Raw genomic sequence first — 21,331 nt, 5'->3', positions numbered from 1 at the left:
AGTTTATAAGATAGCCATCTTCCTGGTTTATTGGCGTGTTCAAAATAATTTTGTTTGGACCTTCTCAAGCTAACTTCTATTTTATCTTGTTCAATTAAATTCAGCTTATGTTTGGCTAGTATTAACTGATTTTGTAGTCCTTGGATCTTAGAGGTTTTTGTAATTGTATTTCTAAGTCTTGGATTTGTTGTTGTAACACGTTTTGTTGGGCATAAATTCTCTTGTTTCTCATAGCATTATAGGAAATTGTTGTGCCTCTTATAATTGCTTTCATAGTATCCCAAATGTTCTGTTTTGAAGTTGTTTCATTATTATTATCTTTTAGAAAATAGTTTAGCTCCTCTTTCAGTTTATTAATATACTCTTCTTCGTTTACAATTTGGTTGTTTAGTGTCCATCTTTTTTTTATTCGTCTCCTATCTCTCCAAATTAGCTGTATTGGGTTATGATCAGCCCATTCATTTGGTAGGATTTTGATTTCTTTTATTTCATTAGCCAAGTCCAAATCCATCCAAGCCATATCTATTCTGGTCCAAGTCTTATGTGGGTTAGAATAGTATGTAAATTGTTTTCCTTCAAGATTCCGTTCCCTCCATAGATCTTTTAAATTTAGCTCTCTCAACATTTCCTTACATGCCGCAGAAAGTTCCCTTTTCCCCTTCTTGTTTTTCCCCATATTACTATGGTCTTTCTGGTAGTCTGCAATGGAGTTAAAATCGCCAATCAAGCAAATGTTTCTTTTTTCAAAGCCTACTATTTTTTGGTGAAGGTGTTTAAAAAATTTCCCCTGGTCATCATTTGGGGCATAGATTGCTACAAGTAAAAATGTGATGTGGTTTATCCAAACTTGTATAACCAGAGTTCTTCCTTCGGGATCCGACCAGATTAATTCTGCCTTTACATCTTGTTTTACGTAAATTGCAATTCCTTTTTTCTTGTGTTTGTCGGCCGGTGCTGTAAAAAGTTTACCTAATTTTGGACAAATTAGATGTCTTTCGTCATTTTTCGAAATATGTGTCTCTTGAAGACATATTATATCTGCGTTATGTTGAATAAGTTTTGAGAATATCCTTTTTCTTTTTGATAATGAATTTAATCCGTTTATATTGATGGAGAGCAACTTCTTCCCTCCACCATTTATCTACTTCTGCTTAGATTTTTGCCTAGTAATGATTCGGTTCTCTTGTTGTTGTTGTTGTGGGATTTGCTCTTCTCTCCCATGTTGTGGATTATCACTTCCTGAAATTGGAGAAAGTCGTTCCTTTTGGGTTCTGTGATAATATCGGACCTCCTGTGGTCTTGTTTTAGGTTCTTCTTTGGTGGGTTGACTATTCTTATCTGTGAGCTGTTGATGAAAAACTTGGGCCTGTTCTATCGATTCTATTTTGATTTTCCTCTCTTTCCATGTAATTAACATCCCTTCCGGGATTAACCATTTAAAATGGATTCCTTCTTTATTTAAATCATTAGCTAAAAATTTATAATCTTGTCTTATCATCCTCACTCTCTTTGGAATTTGTTTTAAAATCCTAATTTCTCTGCCTTTATATGATATTGTTTCCTCCTAGACATTTTCAAAATTAAATCCCTCAGACATCTCCTAGAGAAGCGGATATGAATTTCTCTTGGACAGTTGTTACGCCTGGCGTAGCTTGTGCTAACCCTATATACCTCATCAAACTCTTTAATTAGATCATCTTTTTCCTTTCCTAGCCATTCAGCCAATATTTCTGCCATCAAATGTTCCAATTCTTCATTTTTGGCTTCCGCCACATTCTGGAATCTTAAATACGCCATTGCTTTGTCCATCTCGAGGTGGACCAGAGAGTCTTCTGTTTCTCTAAGTACATTTTTAAATTCCTCATCCATCCTTTCAAAGTTAGTCTCCATGCGTGTTGTTCTACTCTCTATATCTTTTATTTTCACTTCGTTTCTCTCCATGGCCTGCTGTAGAGACCCTATCTTACCCTCCACCTTCGATATATCCGCTTTCATTTCAGCCTTCAGTTTCCCCATCTCATCTTTCAATTCGCTTATATCTGCTCTAGTTTCTTTGTGATTTTTAATCATCATTTCTTGCATTTTAGATATAGCTTCCTGCAAGGCTAATATGGAAGTTTGCATATTAATATTGGGGACATTGGGCTGCTTTTCCCCTATTAAAGACTCCTCGATAGTTTTTTGAGATGTTGGTGGGGTGGCTGTCAACGTAGTCGATAGGGTCGGGATAGCCTTCTTTCCTGTTTTTAAGGCCATAGTTGTTGTGGATGTCATCTCTCTAAGTATTTGTTTTTGTTGATGCACAATTTTAAATATATTATCCCAAATCACCATTCAGTATTTGGGTCCTGTACTTGAAGCAGAGTGGCAGGACAGGAGAACGGAGGTGAAGAAGTCTGGTGCAGGCTTCGAACACCTTTTCTGGCGTCAGGAGCGATCCCCCAGGGATACATGAACCCCGGAGAGGTTCGTGTCAACGTGGAGATCCTCGAGCTGCAGAGGGGGGAAGGCAACTCCCCGACAGTGAAGAGGGAAGCTCCCGAGCTCGGCGATAAAGAGTAAGCTGTCATTTTATGGCGGCTTCCAATCCGGTCTGCCACTTGAGTGAATAAGCAAAGCAGTGACAGCCTGCGAGATCGAGTAACAGGAACAGAGAAATGGTTTATATCTTGGATTCTTTGAAGTCTGAAGGGAGTAGAATGACAGAAGAATGATAGCATAAATTCTTCTCTCCTGGTTGTGATAAGCACCTCTTGGAAGTCGGGCGGAGAGCGGCCAGAAAAGCAATTGGGAAAATGGAAAGATTATAATGGAGAGCGAAGGAAAACACAGTTTTACCCTGTGAAGGGGAAGCTTTGGGGAAAAAGGGAGATTGCTAAAACCTGGAGATCGGAGGTCCGGAACTGGTGAGGGGCTTTATTTAATTCTTGGACCTTTCTTTTTGACTCTATTTGAGAAGAGGGAGGCGATGGAGGTGAAAGAATATTGACATTGATTGAGTCTTATGAATCCTCAGATCTGAGCACAACATGACTATTACATCTACTTAATATTGGGGAGAAGATAAATTGAGCATTATATTGGACTTTGGAAGATTTGTATGTGGATTTAAAAGTTGGAAAGCAAAGAAAGAAGCAGCAGCAAGAGGAAGAAGGCAGAGGCGAACAGTAGGCTGGGAAAGACGGTTTTGGGACTGCAGATTAGTCAGCACATTTCACCATTTGCTGATTGGAAGGCTGAAAAGAAACCTCTAGCTGGAAGATGGAACTTTAGCTCACCCAATTTGCTTTCTTTATTACGTGGTACTACTTAAGTTTACTAAGTGGGTACTATTTTCTCTTTAAGATGACTTCCTTGTTGTTTGTTTGTTGATTTTCTGAAGCTGTGGTAATCTCTCTTCTACCCCTTCTCTTATCTTGCCCCCTGCCTCCCTATTGTATCTCCTAAATACTTTACATAATTTTACTTACTTGGGGGGGGGAAAAGAGGAGGATACACTATTATCAAAGAGTTAAGAGTTTACTGTTGTAAGTATTAATAGTAAAAAGGGATAAACTTTGTTGATATAATCTATTTATAAATTATTTAGACTACTTATGACATTTAAGATTAAGCCCTTAAAGTGTTAATTGATGTACTATTGCTGACCAATTTTCTTATTACATAGACTAGAATATTGTTGCAGATATCTATTTATGATATAGGGGAAAAGACTGTGGAGTGAGATATAAAATTGAAATACGTGAATAGTCTTTCAAGTACAGGACCCAAATAAGTTCTCATGGGACTTTCTGTGGCTGTATGTTTTCATCCTGTTGAGGTCATATCCTGTTGAGGTCATTGTTTTCTGAATATGCATTCTGTACTTTCGATTTCTCCTGAATAAAACCTGCTGCCTGAGTTCCCTCAGGGCTGGCATTTGCTCAGACATTTTCCCTGTGTCTCATTTCAAGTGCCAGACCACCACAATTGGCAATTAAGGCAGTGGTTCTAACTTTTCAGGCTTTGCCTATAGTGTAAATGATTTTAAACTGAAAGTAAATAAAACACTCATACTTCCTTCTGTCCTAGTATTTACTTTGAACAATATTTTTATACAAAGTCCATGAGCAAACATCCATTTCAAGCCAGATCGTTTTAACCAGATCAATCATGCTGTCTTATTCACCATGACATTTTATAAATTTACACCCATTTGATTGCAATTCAAAACAGCATAAAAATGTATGATTTGACATAGAGCTGTCCCAGGGAATTAGGAAATGCCATAGCATGGAACAGCTTCCATTACTCATATAATGCAAGGATTGTTCAATTGAACTCATCCCAAAGGAATGACAACAGAATCCCTCTCACCCTGTCATTTTAAGATAGGCTTATCTCAGGGTAAATTTCTTAAATTTTATTTCAAAATGCCATGGGGTTTTTTTGACATAACCACTGTAGAGTTTTTGTTTTGGTGGAACAAAAGTGCAACACATCTCACCACAGTTTCCCAGCTTTAAGAACAACTGTTCTCCTTTGCAGCCACAGAGATGGGCTGAGTGTCTTCCATCCTTCAGTTCTAAAGAGGAAATTTTCCCTGCCTCGTGAAGCTAGTTGATGCTCTGTCAAACTATAAACTCTGGACAAGCACTAATTCTCTGCATGGCTGAGAGAAAGGAGAAGCAAAGGAGTGGAGATGAAGTGCATGCTTTTGTGAATGATTGATCTCTGTTTTGTCATACATTGACAGCCACCTGCTTCAAGCCCCTTGCAATGTCTGGAGGGAATTCACTGAAGGACACTGATTTGTTATAGGCTAAATGTAAGCTGGGCTTCACAGGATAGATGATATCATGTGGATAGCACTGCAACGTGTCATCAATTTAATCTTGCTCAGAGGCCGAGTAGAAATCATCCATGCTCAGATAGTGGTAGGTTTGTAGCAACTATGACTAAATGTAAACTAATTTCCCCCAAGAGTTTGCCAGCTGGATCAGTTTATTTATCACTACTTTCTCTTTTAAAGAACAGCCAAGTAACCACTGTCAAAGCCACTATAAAATGAGAGATCTTCAGCTTTGCTATAGGATGTGTGTAGGATTTTAGAATATATAAACAATGCAGAAGAAGATAACAAAATTTGTTCATTTGGTGAGAACAAGAGAAAATTAAAAATATGTAGTCTGTTGGGCCTTTATACTAAAAGGAGGACCAAGTCTGCTTGGATGAACTAAGCACTGTCTTGGGTTCCAATCCCTCAAGAATGCGTTTTATTCAGTGGTATGGCCGAAGAGCAGAATATTAGCAAGGAGCAAGACTAGTCAATTACAGTTTGAATTCAATTGCTTTATGAGAAATGATACCTGCAGGTTAAGAAGAACTCTATTTACAATAAAGGAAAAAAATGACACATTAGTGACATATGAGTGGCATGCTTACCTATTTTCTAAGATCGTGAATTCATGTCACAAACATATTTTTGTCACAGAGACACTAACACTGAGACAGTGGGAATGCTTGAAAAATAGATACTGCTTACTACCAGAATTTCAAGAACTACAGCAATGTGATTTTTGAAGATGCAGATGAGAGATTTAATCTCTTTGAATAGAAGAGTGATAAAAACAATGAAATGCACTAATTGCAGCTAAATATAAAGTCGTTCTGTATCAAAAAGACAAATTGCAACAGCTCTTTATAGAGAATTGTTGTAATGCAAGCAATCATTACTGGGTTAAACACTTTTAAAAGATATGTTATCCATGGTTATATGTGTCATATTTATTCTAAATTTCAAGACAACTTGAAAAAGATCCAAAACAAAGTAGTACAACCAAATAAGCGGCAAGCAAAATGTCTTAACAAGAATTGAGGACAGTCTATTTCACAATCTTAACAATTTTAAGATGTAGGGACTTCAAAACCCTATCAGTGGCTGGGGAATTCTGTATTTTGAAGTCTCTATATCTTAAAATGGCTAAGGTTGAAAAGCACTGTTCTAGATCAGTTAAAAACTTTCCCCTGGCATCTAAAAGACATGATGGTTTTGCTGGGCTACTTCCTTCTGCTCCTCAATACCTACTCGTGGGCAAGATCTGCTATTGATGCAAAAAACAACTCTATAAAGATTAAATCAGTTCTTAGTTCTTTGTATCATGGAAATGCAAAAACATTGCCTGAATAATAAAATGTGGCACATATTTCAAACACCAGGAACCCCAAAAGTTAAGCTAGGGAGTAATGAATGTGATTCCAACTATAATATCATAAGCCTTAATAAGCAGAAATGCGACAGTAAATGTGAGTTTTTAAGGGGAACCTTCAGTGCTGCATCACAGCCTGCTTTTTGGAGGAGAGAGAGAGAGAGACTGAATTTAGTCCCCTTACCTTTTTTGATGCTTCAGGGTGCAAAACTTGCCTGATATGAAGTTGCCCATCAGCACAGAGACAAAAGGATGTACCAACGCCAATATTTAGCTCATTGCTCACAGACTGGTTGAACTAAAAAAGGATACAACGCAGAAAGACCCACTTATGATATGAAAGTGCATTTTGTAAAATTAATATTTGCATACTTTCACTAAGGATGCATAACTTAATGAAATTGCAATGTAAGTTAAGTAAATTAGGCATTGTTTATGTCAAACAATTCCCCCTCAAATGGGAAGTTCCTCATTTTCTTACACTCTAGCTTTCTAATACAGTTGGCAACTTTAAGATGTGTGGACTTCAACTCCCCGAATTCTCCAGCCACCATAGTCTGTATGTCTTAAAGTTGCCAAGGTTGAGAAACACCGCTTTAATAACTTGAATTATCATACTTTTTATGACATCTTGGCTGGACTCCTCCAATTTCCCAGCACGCCACAGAAAGTCTGATTTAATTGAAGACCGCTTTTCCAGTGTTATAGAAATTGGTATCAGTTCAAACTCTTTGATAATAACTGTAGAATCAGCAACACGCAATAGCTGTGTCAGCCTATTTGACGGAGCTAATGTTTGTGATTTCTTTTGATTTGTCTTATCACTATCAATATCTTTCCAAAAAGCTGTTGCATCTAAAAAGATCACCTAAATCTGCCTTCTCCAGTCTTCCAGAAAACACAAAATTGAGAATTGTAATGTGATACACTTGGTGCAAATGATTGAAGGGTGGCTTGTATGGAGTTGTATCTATCCAAACTGGCTAGTACAAAGAGTGAAAAAAGACAAACAGGGTCAAAACTAGTTAATTTTTATTTACTTGTATCCCACCTTTTGTTATTTTTACAAATATCTCAAGCTGGTGAACATAGCCAACATACTTTCTTCCTCTTATTTTCCCCACAACCACCCCCCTGTGAGATGGGTTGGGCTGAGAGAGAATGACTGACCCCAAAGTCACCCAAGCTGGCTTTCACGGCTAAGATGGGAATTGAATTCATGGCCTCCCACTTTCCAGCCTGGTACCTTAACCACTAGATCGAGCTAGGATGGGACATCTCTAGGAAATTAGAGCTTTAGGCTAAGTAGAAAGTGGGGAAAAGACGATAATGGTCAATCACCCTTGTACTGTTGCAAAAAACAAACAAACACGCTTGGTAGATGTTCCCATGTGATCAGCAGTGCTTGCCCTCAGCTTGACTGAGTTTGTACCTTTCAGTTGAAAAGCTAGAATAACTGTATTAGTTGTACTAATCTTGATGCATTTGTAATAATCAACTTCAACAATCAAAAGCATGGCAAAGTCATCATTAGCACCATGAAAAGGAAGCAGCCTTTAAGGGAGACACTAGATCAGACTTTCTCAGTCTTTTAAATGTGCTGGAGCCAGGGGTCTCCAAACTTGGCAACTTGAAGCCCACAAGTCTTAAAGTTGCCAAGTTTGGAGACCTCTGCACTGGACTGTACAATGAGAAATCCACTGCTCTCTAGGAAATATAGTGAGAAACCCAAGATAGTTAGAAAGCAGTAAGAGGCATCTGATCCGAATCATTAGAGCACAAATATAATTTTTATTTACACAGCCATTCCAACCAGGGGGGAAACCAGAAACTTTTCAAGAGTTCAGTTAAGGTCTTCTGCCAGCCCTTAGTCACATGTGATTGAATAGTATTATGGGATGTTTCCTTGCCAATGTATTATTGCATATCCTTGGGCAGTGTTCTTCAACTTGGGCCATTTTAAGATGTGTGGATCTTAAAGTCACCAAATTCAACTTCCAGAATTCCTCTGCCAGCACTGGGAGTTGAAGTCCTCTTATCTTAAATATGCCATGGTTGAGAAACGCTGCTTTAGGGTCATTCAACCATTGCTGTACTGATGTAGCAATAAGAAGATAGGATTCACCCACAGCTGGGACATGCAGCATACAAATCAATATAGCAATAGCACTTAGACTTATATACCACTTTGAACCCTCTTCCCACTGGTGGGATTCAAAATTTTTTTTTACTACTGGTTATGTGGACGTGGCTTTGTGTGTTTGGGAATTGTCATTTGTGCATGTGTGTTTGGTCTGGTCTCTGGGTGTTATATGAATTTCACTGTATTTGTATACTGTGTATATTCATACAATGACCATAAAGTATTATTATTGGTGGGCGTGGCAGAGGAAGGATACTGTAAAATCCCCATTCCTGGGGGAAGGTTATTGCAAAATCCCATTCCCTCCTCACCCCACTAACCTGCTTTCCAGCTCAGTTCTCCAGTGCAGGGCAACAAAAGAAGACCCAGCTGGGACTCGGGAGGCAGAGAATAGATGGGGTTGGCGGGGCCAGTCAGAGGTGATATTTGCCGGTTCTTGGAACGACTCAAAATTTCCGCTACAGGTTCCCCAGAACTGACCGAAACCTGCTAAATACCACTTCTACCTCTCCCCCTTAGATTCTTCACTGGGTCAAACTTGGCAAGTTTAAGACGTGTGGACTTCAACTCCCACAATTCCTGAGCTAATATGACTGGAGAAAGAATTTTGGGTGTTTGAAGTCCACAGGTTTTAAAAGCTGTCAAGTTTGAAGACCCCCTGGAGTAGACAACTCGGTGGGGGTGGTGGGGGTCACTAATGAGAAAGTGATCGTAAGCACCATAGCAGCAGGTATCAGAGACCTCAATGACAGGACAGTAGCCTCAGAAGTCAACCTGACTCAACCAGGCTGCCCATCCCAGTTCACCCACCAAGCAGCCAGGGAACCGAGAGCCCCACGTGGGCAAGAAGCCACCTGCCTCTCCCGCTCACTCTCTCTCTCTCTCTCTCTCTCTCTCTCTCGGGTGGTGAGTCACTTCTAATCTCCTTCCCTTCCCACAACACACCCAACCCCGGAGTGATCTGGTGCGCCTCGCACACCCCGATTTCCAGAAAGCTCTGTCGGGGCGGGAGTGGGTGGGTGGGCAAAGCAAGCCAAGGGTTCGGCCCTGGGAGGAAGAGAAAGGGGCTCGTCCGTCGCGCCTACCTGCCCCAGGGCTTGTTCCAGCTGCGGGGCGAGCGCCAGACTGTCCTCGTCTAGGCCGGTTTCCTCTCTGCATTCGTCCGTCAGCGCCAGGCGATCGGGCCCGATCAGGACGTGGTGAAGACTGCCCACCTCCAAGGGGAAACGGGGAATTGGGGAGGAAAGGAAGAGATCAGTTCGCCCCCCTCGGGATCTGACCGCCCCCGCCCGGCCGCCCAAAGAGGGGTCGGGGCGGCGGTGAAGAAGGCTTTCTTAGCCGGGGCTGGGGGAGGTTTGTTGATCTCTAGGCGTTTCCAGCCTTAGCCACTTTTAAGTTTGGAGAACTTCACTTTAAGTTTGGAGAACTTTCTTAGCTGGGGCTGGGGGAGGTTTGTTGATCTCTAGGGGTCTCCAGCCTTAGCCACTTTAAGTTTGGAGAACTTCAACTCCCAGAATTCCCCAGCCGAAGCTGGCTGGGGAATTCTGAGAGTTAAAATTCTCCAAACTTAAAGCGACTAAGGCTGGAGACTCCTTGGCTGAAGGAGAAAAGTGCCTTTTTTTCCTCCAATGAGACTTCCGATAAAACTCCGCGTTTTCCTTTGGACTCGCTCCCATTCCACCTGCTCGACGGACGGCAGGGCCCCTTGGTCGTCCCACGCTTTCCTTTTGAGCCCCTTGGAAGAACCAGGCGGCTCATTTATGGACACCCCCGCCCCCCCCCCCCCCGTCCAACGACTGGAATCCAAAACCGGGGATCCAGCCCTTCCATCTCGACTCCTGGCTCCAGCCCCGCCCTTCCTTTTTGGGGGGGGGAGGAGGAGAGAAGCACATTTAACCCCACAACGTTCCCTGATTCCCTCCCCCACTCCAAAAAAAAAAAAAAAAGCCTACTTTCCCCTTCGAACGAAAACGCCCAACACGCGTTGCTCACCGCAGTTGCAAAGACTGCTTTAATTTATCTATGCCTTTCCCCCCAGTGGTTACGGTTCCTCTGTGGGATATCCATCCCCACGATTTTACAACAGGTCGGACAACTCCCCCACCCCCCCGCGAAGTTTTAATTCCCTTTTGAAATCGAGGTGGTGGAATTTCTCCCCGATAAGCGCGGGTTGGGCTTGTCCCCTCAGTTTTTCCACTCTTTTTAACTATTATCCTTAAAAGATCCGGGAGCCAGTTCACTTTTAAAGAGGAAGCATAGGTTGTCCAAGGCCACGTTCAGGTAAATTCCTAACCCGCCAACTCCACACCGGGCCAAAATAAATAAACGAATAAATTAAATAAAATACCTTTTTGCTGGCCAGATCTACTACTCGCCACAGGAGCTGGATTAACTCACTCTCATCGGAGCCCAGTCGAGCTCCGGTCGCCCCAGCGGTGACCCCAAAGAGGATGACCAGGTAATCGGGAGACGTTGTCATGCTGAGGGCGGAGGAGAAAGCAAGCCCCCCGAATTTGGGGTGGAGAAAAGGAAAGGCAAACAACACCCAGGCACTTCACTGAACTTTGCAGAGAAGAAACCTCCCCGCAAAAAAAAAAGAAACAACAAAAAACCCAGCCAGCCGCTATTTCGGAGCCCAACTTACAGTGTAAGGAAAGGAAAGAAAGCGCGCCCCCTCCCTGGCCCCCACCTCCAGCCACCAAAGCCCTGCTTTTCCGTCCTGGTCCTTCTTTTAGGAGATAGACGCATGCCCCGTGTGGCTTTGGGAGGTGGGTGGGGGGGCTAGAAACTTAATTACATGGGAGCCAATTCCGAAGCATAAGTTGGGCTACACCCCTCGGAAGCGCGCAATGGCTGCGGGCTTGGCTGTTTAGGGAGGTGGCTCTACCTGCCCACTCCTCCCTCCCCACGTGGTGCAGGTAAAACCGAGCGCGCTGGAGACACCTGAGGGAGCCCGCCCATTGGCGCTTCCCCATTGGGACGTGGCAATAAGAGGGGACGGACCACTGAGGGCTCGCTATAGGGGAGCCGAGCTCCAGCCAGGAAGAGCGCAGAGGTGGTTGAGGGCTAGTGAGGTCAAAGGGACTGTCAGTGTAAAGCAGCTGATCCGCCTTCTTGTCTAGTAGTGGATATTTCACTATAATTTTCCTCAGCAGGTGTTTTCCGGGTGTGTAAGCAGTCAGAAGGGTTGAGAATGAGAGATAGCCCAATGTTCCTAGAGGCTGCTTTACCTTTACTTCTGGTGCAAGTTTGGCCTGGATTTTTTTATTGCGAATAAATATCGCATTGCGGTTTAAAGCATACCTTACTTTGGTTGGCGTCTTTATGGTGAGCCCTGTTGCAAAACTACAAAGAGTCTTGTGACATTTTAAAAGAGGATACTTGATTAGGTATATGTTATCGATACCACAAATGTCCAACTAAGTAGGGTGGCATATTTGCATGATGCTGCAAACAGGTACTGTACATAAGTGTCTTGCTTAGTTGGAAATTATGATTTTCAAAGGATATTAAATGAGAAAGTTATAAGCTTTGAAAATCTCACTGGAAAGGCCATTCATACATGCAGTATGGTAGAAGTATTAAAGATGTAGAAGTTATTAACAAATGCATTATGGTCTTGGTTCCTATTTGGGTATTTTCTTTTTATTAAATGTATAGGCTGCTCAACTGGACAGCTTACAACTTAAAACCAACTCATTAAAAGAAAAATACAAGGGACCAGAAGCACAACATAGACTGGGTTTTTTGGGGGGTGGGGGTGGGGGGGTGTTTTTTGTCCTTTCAAGTTAGCACTAACTAAGTCTGGACCCTGCAGTTTTCTTGGCAAGATTTCAGAAGTGGATTGCCATTGCCTGCTTCCTAGGGCTGAGAGAGAGTGACTGGCCCAAGATTATACAGCAGGCTTCATGCCTTAAGGCAGCAGGACTGGAGCTCATGTTCTCCCAGTTTTTAACCTGATATCTTAATCACTATACCAAACTGACTTTCCAGATACTGTATTATATACAATGCAAATAAAACCAAACAAAAATGGGGTTCCACCATTGTCATGACCTCAAGGTCTAGGAGCACAACAGGATCTTCAAAAATTTTCTGAATGACGTAAGGGTGGGACACAGAGCCACACAAATCATAAGGATGACTTATTTTATAAATAAGACACTGATAAAATGTGGAATCATGGCAGAAATAAATTGAATAGGGTGTGGGCAATGCCCCAAAACTACTTATAATTAATGAGGCATTTATAGGGCTGTACTTCTAAACTTAGCTACTTGAAACTGAGTTTTTAAAATCCAAATTGAGTTTTACACCTAAACAAACATGCCAACGACTATGTATATCAAATCAAGATTGAGGAACTCCAGAAGAACCTGGAATATAATGCTGTCTCAACCTGGGGCTCTTTATGTTGGATTTCAGTCCTTACAATTTTAATTTTTTTAAAAAAATTATGAGAGCCAATTTGGTGTAATAGTTAAGGCACAAGGTTAAAAAGCCATGAATTATGAGTGCTAGTCTTAACCTTAGGCATAAAGCCAAATGGAGTGAAATTAGACCGGTCTCAGCTCTAGGAATGCGGCAATGGCAAACTACTTCCAAAAAGTTGCTAAGAAAACTGCAGGGAAAGCTGCATGTGTCAGGAGCCAACTCTGGCTTGAAATTCAACAAATTTTGAGGTGTTAAATTGTTTGGTTAAGCAGCAATGGATGAATAATCCTGATAAGAGTTACCATATCCGTATTAAAAAAATATAGAAAAATTGAGCTGTCAACAATCCAAGCTTATGGATACTTGAGATAAATTGCACCTATATCATTAGTGCAATTTATCTCTAAATATAGAAATTTGTTATACTGAAATATAACTAGAGTAAGTTTGTGTCAACGTTATTAAAATGCTGCCAATAATTCCAAGTAGAAATAAGCTCTGTTTAAATGCACATAACAAACTATTGCTGATACCATAGTCGTCTTGCTTAGGGGTCAAACTATATTTCTGTAGAAATGCTAGAGGGCTTGAGCTATTTTCAGGTACTTGAATCCATTCAATTTTAGATATTTTAAGATGTTATCTTAGTCTGCTGCAGTAAAAGCAGCTAGAGTGTGTGCTGCCCTTTGCAAACTTTCAATGTTGCAATCCAAAAGCTTTAGTAGAGTAGATAAAAGATGGTTAACTTGAAAGGGAGGGGCACAAGTTGGAATAAAAAGAGCTATAGTAACTGCCCAAGGCATTTAGAATTGAGGAGTGGAATAGATGGCCATTGTATGTACAGTGCGGCAATAGCCCTGTATCTAGTAGATTTAACAAACTGTAGATCTGATACACAAGTTCCAGTGAATCTAGTAGGCCTTAGTTTGGAATAAGCACACATGACATTTGCTTTTAAAACTCATTCTTCTTAAGGTACAAGTGCCATTCAACTCAGCAGGTCTCCCTCCTGAGCAACTATGAATTGAATGTTAAGTACCTGCAGTCTTCCAAATCTAGTTGATTCACTGAATCATAAGTTAGCTAACCACGTTAATCGTATGTATTGTGTAAATATGGCAGGTGATTAATTTGCTTTCCAGTGAGCTGTATTCCAGTTAATTGATGGTCCTAAGATGCAGCCCAGGTTCTTTCCAGAGAACTCCATTTGTGCCCCCTTCCACCTTATTTTTGAAATAAAATTTTAAAATAGGATCGTGTGACAAAGTTGAAAGACAGCAGAGCGAACAGTGAAGGCAGTAGTGTTAAACCCAGTTAGCTAAACTCTAGCAAGGCACTGAATTACCAAAAGAACATCAGATTCCCTCCAAATCGGCTGGCTAACTCAAAATTCAGCCAAGAAGCGGGATGGCCGCCAGCTCGGCCTTTTGGGATAGCGTTCGACTTGGCGGGCAAGGGGAGAGCCTGGCAAGCGCGCGAGTTTGTGGAGGAAGCATCCGAAAAGCCACCGAAGAACCAGCCCAACCGGGGAAACCAGAGTCAGCCTCGGAAGGGCGCATCTTCGCGCGGTAGGCTCTGATTTGTCTTCGCTTTCTTCAGTCAAGGCGCCGCCCTCCCCTTCGCTCAGGTGAACAAGGCAGGCGCTGGCGAATGCAGATTCCAGAGGGGGAAGCGCCGGAGGGAGGACCAGCCTTTGTCCAACCAGCCCGCCACTTTGATTCTTCTCCAGCAGTTGGGAGAGGCTGGTGAGGATGATGGGAATTGGACTCCAGCTTGGGGGAAGAGCTGCTTTCCAAGCAAGTCCGTTTGGTTGAGGTTTTCGTTTGGCTGCAATGCAACATACCCGCCGAAGCTCCAGGCTGATGGAATTAATCGTTTTTTTGTTTTTTTAAAAAAGGGTTCCGCCATCAACCTTGGGTTGAGGAGCTCTTCCTTCATTCACTCACCCCCTGCCCCCCGATTTTATCCAAGGAGGGAGAAGGCATTCCGCCGGTCCACCTCTCAAACCAGGTCACACCAAGCCACCAACAAATATCTGCTCCTTTTGTCCAGCGTCTCCCTGGCAAGATAGAAACTGGGGCAGCCGAAAACAGGTGGCTGAATGGCAGCGTCGCTGCAGGATTAGGCGCTCCTGGAAGTTTCGGAGGTATGAAGCCCCACACCAACCACCTCTTCCTTGCAGAGCAAATCGTTGCAGGAAGCGACCAATCGTCCCAGGGCCTCTTGCTTTGGAAGGGGCGGAGACTCTCGCTTGCTCCACCCTCCTCGGGGGTGAAAGCAGCAGCTCTTCCCTGCCGATGGTCTGCCTGCCATTCATGAAAGCGATCCAAATCTTTTCGATCGCGCTTCTGGAGCCTGCGCAGCCGCTCGCCTCTCCGCGGGTTGCTGCTACTCCCGACGCTACGTCTTCTCCGGGAGTAATGTAAAGGAACGGATAGGTAGATAACAGGGCTGTTCCGTAAGAGTCTTAAGTGCGTTGCCCAGATTGCGGGAAAGTCTACAAAATACAGTAAAAAAAAAGGGATCGCAGAAGATTTGTGTAGATTTCTGGACGTTAATGAGGATTTATGTCTATCCGGTTTGCTTTTTCTTTTTAGCATCAGATATTATCACAATGAATTATTAGACAATGCTTCCCCAGCCTGTTGCCCTTCAGTATCCGCTGGACTTCAACTGCCGAATCTTTCGCCCATACAACCACTAGCCCAGCTAAGGATTTTGAGAGTTAGTCCAACATCTGGAAAGTACCAGGTTGAAAAAGAAGTGGCATAGGGGTTAGCTCCAGTTTGCATTTTGTGTTTAAGGGCAGAACTCGGGGTTCGAAATTTCTAGGAACCATCTGTATTCAGAAGCATTTTGATGGCTAAGTCGAAGTCTTTGCTATCAGGTCTAGGCGGTCGATTTTTTTATCAGCATTTTGCTGGCTGTTCGGTTTGGCCATTTTTTTGTGGTTTTGTTTACAAAGTTTCCTGGTTCTAGTAAAAAACACCCCCCCCACACACACATCTGCTTAGCTCTGCATGAGGGCAGAATGGGAAAATCTAAATGCAGAAATACTTTTTGTGTTATATTTTTTCATTTTTTTTCTGAGGCATTCCAAGTGACTTGGCTTACAAAATCACTCCCTTTTTTATTGAGTTCTAAGAGTTTAGAAACTTTTCTGTGTATGTGGAGTGCTTTACAGGACATTTGGAGGTGTTAACTTAGATAAGACTCGATTAAGATGAAATACAGTAAATCGGAACAGATCATTTACTGTACTATACTGAGAAGTCACTGCGCATTTCTGCAGAGAATACAGTTGTCAAAACTGGTCTCCAGTCATCCTAAATGAACTCCTGAAAGAAGCCTATCGGATCACCAACTTTTGCAAGCTGATATATTTTTCCTTATTTACTGTGTAGATGTTACCAGGCATTAAAACTCCTGGTATCCAAATTACTTTCCGGACTTTACGTGGAATTTATCTGTAATAATATATCGTATTCGGGATGTTATACCGGCTTTAACAGGAGACAGAAACACGGCACCAGTCAGAATCCCTGAAGGATACGGACCAGCGGTGACATTCATAGACCAGTTTCGACTAAGCCCAGTGCCTGAGGTTTATTTTCAACATCAGTGAACTTCAGAGAGTCATGTTAATGATAGGAAAAAAAAATCAAGAAATTAGCATCGTTTCCGAATACATTTTTATTAAAAAGATAGCCACGTTCGTGAGCTACGGCTCACCCCATCCGATACGGAGTGGAACTTGGGTGTCTTTTTATAAAATGTGGTGGTCAGCAAAGGTGCCATCGTCTTCCTTCTGTGGATTTAAAAGCTTTTCTCAGTTCGATGCTCGTTTATTCATCATGAACCGGCCTCCCTGCTCATTTGGACAGTTAGGTGTATACCTGAATGAAGGCACCCCGAGCCGGGCGTCGGATATCTCAGAAGTCATTTCGTTATATGGGCTGCTTATTTTCAAATGCGCCTGCCTTATAAAATTCATCCCCACTCGTTGCAGGTTTACTAAAAACAAACTTAAAGCGAGATTCACACGCCGAACCAATCCTAGGCAAACAATACTATTCCTAAATAAGAGACTTGTACGGCGGTTTTGACAATCGGGTCGACCCGTCCGCTCGCGGTCGACCTCCAGAGGTTGTAGAAGAGGTGCTGTTATCATATGCCGCCTATAAAAAATTTAAAAAAAGATTTCCCGCCTTCCTGATTTTTAACCTCCGGTCATAAGTGGTTTGCTTGGCTTTTTGTACAAACTCAACTAACTATGCAAACCACGTGCCAACCCCCCCTTTTTTTTGCCCCGGAAGTGTTTGTCATCGAAAGTTCGGCGCTTCCGCCGACGCAAGATGGCGGCGGATGCAACAACGGAGCTGCTTTTTTTGGATACTTTCAAACACCAGAGCACTGAGGTAACGGAGGCAATGTGGGTCTCTCCATCCCGTTTCCCCTCCCCGCCCCCCCGCCTTCCAGTTAGGATGGAATTGGGTTCTGAGAGATGTTCATTATCGGACGGCAATTAATGAGTCTTAATTTCAGACTCCTTCTGCAGCCTCCGCAAAGGAAATCGGCTTCCCGTAACGGTAGCGATAGGGTGGTTTTTTAAAAATAAGTCAATGTAGTTGAGATAGGTAGTAGGTGTGCGGCCGTGTACAGATATGATGGATATTTCAATTTTTTGCTGTTCTGGTATAACCAACCTTCCCGCGTCCCCCAAATATATATCTTTCAACCCAAATATGTGCGTCCCGTTCATAGCGATGTAATTCCTGTTCCTGTCTCTCCCCTGGTAAAGTTTTGAAGGGAGAAATGCCTGTATATGAGTAATCCAGTTAAATAAGGACAACAATAAAATCGTCATATGTTAGTCAACATTTAGAAACACGTAGCTTTTTAAAATTCATCATAAAGGTAAAAGAAATCATGGGATTCACCGCAATACTGTATAGACAATAAGCAAAAATAAGTATCTTTGGATATAAATTTCTCTGCATAAAATCATATTTGTGTGCTATTTGATTTCTAAGATATTGAAGTGCGGGTGGTATACTGCTTTATGTGAAATTAGTGTGGATTATATATATGCGTGCAACTTCATAGTTCTGTTCTTTAGATATAAAAACTTAATTTAACACACTGTTTTCTTCTGTTAGGAGATAGGTAAAAGGAACCTTTTGCCCAATGTTAGGTGCTTAAATTATTCTGGATACTGTAGTAAAAATGTATCAGGAGAATATACACTGCTCAAAAAAATAAAGGGAACACAAAAATAAGACATCCTAGATCTGAATGAATGAAATAATCTTATTAAATACTTTGTTCATTACATAGTTGAATGTGCTGACAACAAAATCACACAAAAATTATCAATGTAAATCAAATTTAGCAACCCATGGAGGTCTGGATTTGGAGTTACACTCAAAATTAAAGTGGAAAAAAACACTACAGGGTGATCCAACTTTGATGTAATGTCGTTAAAACAAGTCAAAATGAGGCTCAGTAGTGTGTTTGGCCTCCACGTGCCTGTATGACCTCCCTACAATACCTGGGCATGGTCCTGATGAGGTGGCGGATGGTCTCCTGAGGGAATCTCCTCCCATACCTGGACTAAAGCATCCCGCAACTCCTGGACAGTCTGTGGTGCAACATGGCGTTGGTGAATGGAGTGAGACATGATGTCCCAGATGTGCTCAATTGGATTCATGTCTGGGGAACAGGCGGGCCAGTCCATAGCATCAATGCCTTCGTCTTGTAGGAACTGCTGACACACTCCAGCCACATGAGGTCTAGCATTGTGTTGCATTAGGAGGAACCACACCAGGATATGGTGTCACAAAGGGTCTGAGGATCTCATCTCGGTACCTAATGGCAGTCAGGCTACCTCTGGCGAGCACATGGAGGGCTGTGCGGCCCCCTAAAGAAATGCCACCCCGCACTATTACTGACCCACTGCCAAACAGGTCATGCTGGAGGATGTTGCAGGCAGCAAAACGTTCTCCATGGCGTCTCCAGACCCTGTCACTCATGTCACATGTGCTCAGTGTGAACTTGCTTTCATCTGTGAAGAGCACAGGGTGCCAGTGGCAAATTTGCCAATCTTGGTGTTCTCTGGCAAATGTCAAACGTCCTGCGCAGTGGTGGGCTGTAAGCACAACCCCCACCTGTGGACGTCAGGCCCTCATTACCAGCCTCATGGAGTCTGTTTCTGACTGTTTGAGAAGCCACATACACATTTGTGGCCCGCTGGAGGTCATTTTGCAGGGCTCTGGCAGTGCTCCTCCTGTCCCTCCTTGCACAAAGGCGGAGGTAGCGGTCCTGATGCTGGGTTGTTGCCCTCCTACGGCCTCCTCCATGTCTCCTGACGTACTGGCCTGTCTCCTGGTAGTGCCTCCATGCTCTGGACACTACACTGACAGACACAGTGAACCTTCTTGCCACAGCTCACATTGATGTGCCATCCTGGATGAGCTGCACTCAGGAAGATTTTATAATGTTTAGATGTTTCTCTTTATGCACCTTTTCATTAAAAGTTCTTAGATTGTGTCGAATTTAAAAGCAGTCAGTGTTTAAAACTATAAGAAGTTGGGGTGTTTTTTTTTTTTTTAAGAATTATCTCTTTAATGTTAAAATAATTTGCTGACAAATTATTGGAGTTGAACTTCTGTGTTGAACATCAGATAAAACCAGTCACATATCCTGTAAAGAAAAGATATCCACAAGGTTATTATAGGTATTAGGTTTCTGCAGGCTGAGCAGTAACATTTTAAGTAAAATACTGTTAGATTGTGTCAGTAGTTCTTACGAATAATTATTTTTTCCACATTTTTGCTAAATATTAAATCTATTTTCTGCAACTTTTTTTTTTCTTCACTTGTCACTCTGCAAATGTTTTTCAGATCTTTATTTCTTGACTGTTTGGCCTCTTCAAACCAATTCCTGGACCTTTCCTGCAAATCATCTGCCTCTGCATCTCATCAGGCTTATTAATGCTATATCAGTCTGTCCCTAAAAGGTCCATTGAAATTGGATGGCTAAGATTAATTTTAATTAATTCACTAACTAAAACATTTCCTCTCACCACAATTTGTGCACAATATTTGTTGCATAACAGCAAACATAGTGTTATTTGATCTTCCTACAAGTATTTGTCAATATTCCTGTCAGCCCTTCCAGGTAAACCATGACTAGGAAGCATGACTAGATGAAGTAATTATACTTTATTGAAAGGCTACTTGGAAAGGAATCTTGAAAGCCTGAAAGTACAAATTTCCCACCACCATTTTTAAATGCCTGATTCATTACAGAGAATCCTCAGTTTTCTGATCTGACTGTTAAGAGATCCGAGACAGCATCTCATGCCCAAGTTTTGCAAGGCCACCCACATATTATGTTACAATTTCACAATATCACAAATTCAGTCCATGCTAGTTTAGGACATGTCTGCATAAGAAAACAAGTAAAAACTCATGGTGAGCCAAATGTTCAAGTTTATTAAGTGTCCAGACATACAATATTGTACATAGGGTTACAGTATTTATCATAAAAAATCGGTCCCCGTTAAAATGACAAAAGCCAAATTAAAATGAATTCTGCAGGTGGTTTTTAATGGTATTGTCTGTTGCAAAAGGCATGTTGCATCTGGACACGTCAGGAAGAATGGATGGTTATAGTTGTTACTTGCTACTTTTAGGCAATGTCTGGATTGAGTGAAATGCATATTTTACATTTGTGTGAAAATGCATATTTTGACAGATTTGAGTGCTCTTGAAACAAAACAAGATACTTTGCACTTCAAAATTCATGAATGTTGTTCATTTTTTTCCCTAGCAAAGCAGTAATGTAGATGTGGTTCGCTTTCCATGTGTAGTTTACATCAACGAAGTGCGTGTGATTCCTCCAGGAATAAGAGCTCACTCTAACTTACCTGAAAGTAGAGCTTATGGGTAAGCAAGAAAATGATATAAGAGATTGTCCAGCACTGTTTTCTACATCATTTGTGCTTCTCTTATTCTTATGAGAAAAGACGTTAACTTCTGTAAAATGGGTACTGAATCAGAGAGTGAAAGTATGTGCCTAAATTTGCAATAGATTTGAACCTGAGATTTCCTGGGTCTAACCAGCACTGTATAATGGAATAGACTTCTGCTTTAAGAAACCAAAAATATAAAAGAACTTTGAAAAGGATTTATGTATTAATTGAGACAGGAACTATAGCTCTTATAATTTTTTAATTTTGAAAAATTACTTTTGAATAAGTAATGGCAGGATTTATGAAATGCTGATAAAAAAAGTAAAAGAATTGCTGAAAAATAATATTTTGAACTGGATTTGCCAGCCATAGTTTGGAGTCAGTTCTGGATAATGTCAATTCTTCTTTTCCCAATTCAGATATTACAAATCATGACTCAAGATGGAAAAAGAGGAAGCAATAGATGTTTGTTTCTGAGATCTTGGTTTACACTCCTTTCAAAAGCAACTTCCTCTAGTTGGAAAAGAGGATAATTGACAGTTGCATTCAATATTTGATTTATTTAATTTATATGCTGGCCATCTCACTTTC

General features: G+C 41.7%; 2 protein-coding genes across 3 annotated transcripts in view; one reads left to right on the top strand and one right to left on the bottom strand.

Moving 5' to 3' along the window:
• Nucleotides 1-11,088, bottom strand: part of ESRP1 (epithelial splicing regulatory protein 1) — a 52,040-nt gene extending 40,952 nt beyond the window's left edge. For both annotated transcript variants that reach the window (XM_026705960.2, XM_026705961.2), the window contains exons 1-3: nt 10,679-11,088; nt 9,417-9,545; nt 6,373-6,486 (exon numbers count right to left, since the gene is read on the bottom strand). In XM_026705960.2, the coding sequence (XP_026561745.2) occupies nt 6,373-6,486; nt 9,417-9,545; nt 10,679-10,810 (375 nt within the window). In that variant the 5' untranslated portion in view covers nt 10,811-11,088. The remainder of the gene's footprint in view (nt 1-6,372; nt 6,487-9,416; nt 9,546-10,678) is intronic.
• A 5,955-nt stretch (nt 11,089-17,043) lies between these two features.
• VIRMA (vir like m6A methyltransferase associated) overlaps nt 17,044-21,331 on the top strand; it is a 31,186-nt gene continuing 26,898 nt past the window's right edge. Inside the window, 2 exon segments of the mRNA XM_026705962.2 lie at nt 17,044-17,183; nt 20,599-20,714. Coding sequence (XP_026561747.2) covers nt 17,121-17,183; nt 20,599-20,714 — 179 coding nt within the window. The 5' untranslated portion in view covers nt 17,044-17,120.

The sequence above is a fragment of the Pseudonaja textilis genome, chromosome 3 (assembly GCF_049901715.1).
Source record: "Pseudonaja textilis isolate UNSWEBS1 chromosome 3, rPseTex1.2, whole genome shotgun sequence".
Classification (NCBI taxonomy): Eukaryota; Metazoa; Chordata; class Lepidosauria; order Squamata; family Elapidae; genus Pseudonaja; species Pseudonaja textilis.
Note: the sequence above shows the minus strand (reverse complement) of the source record. Positions and strands in the feature narration are given on the sequence as shown.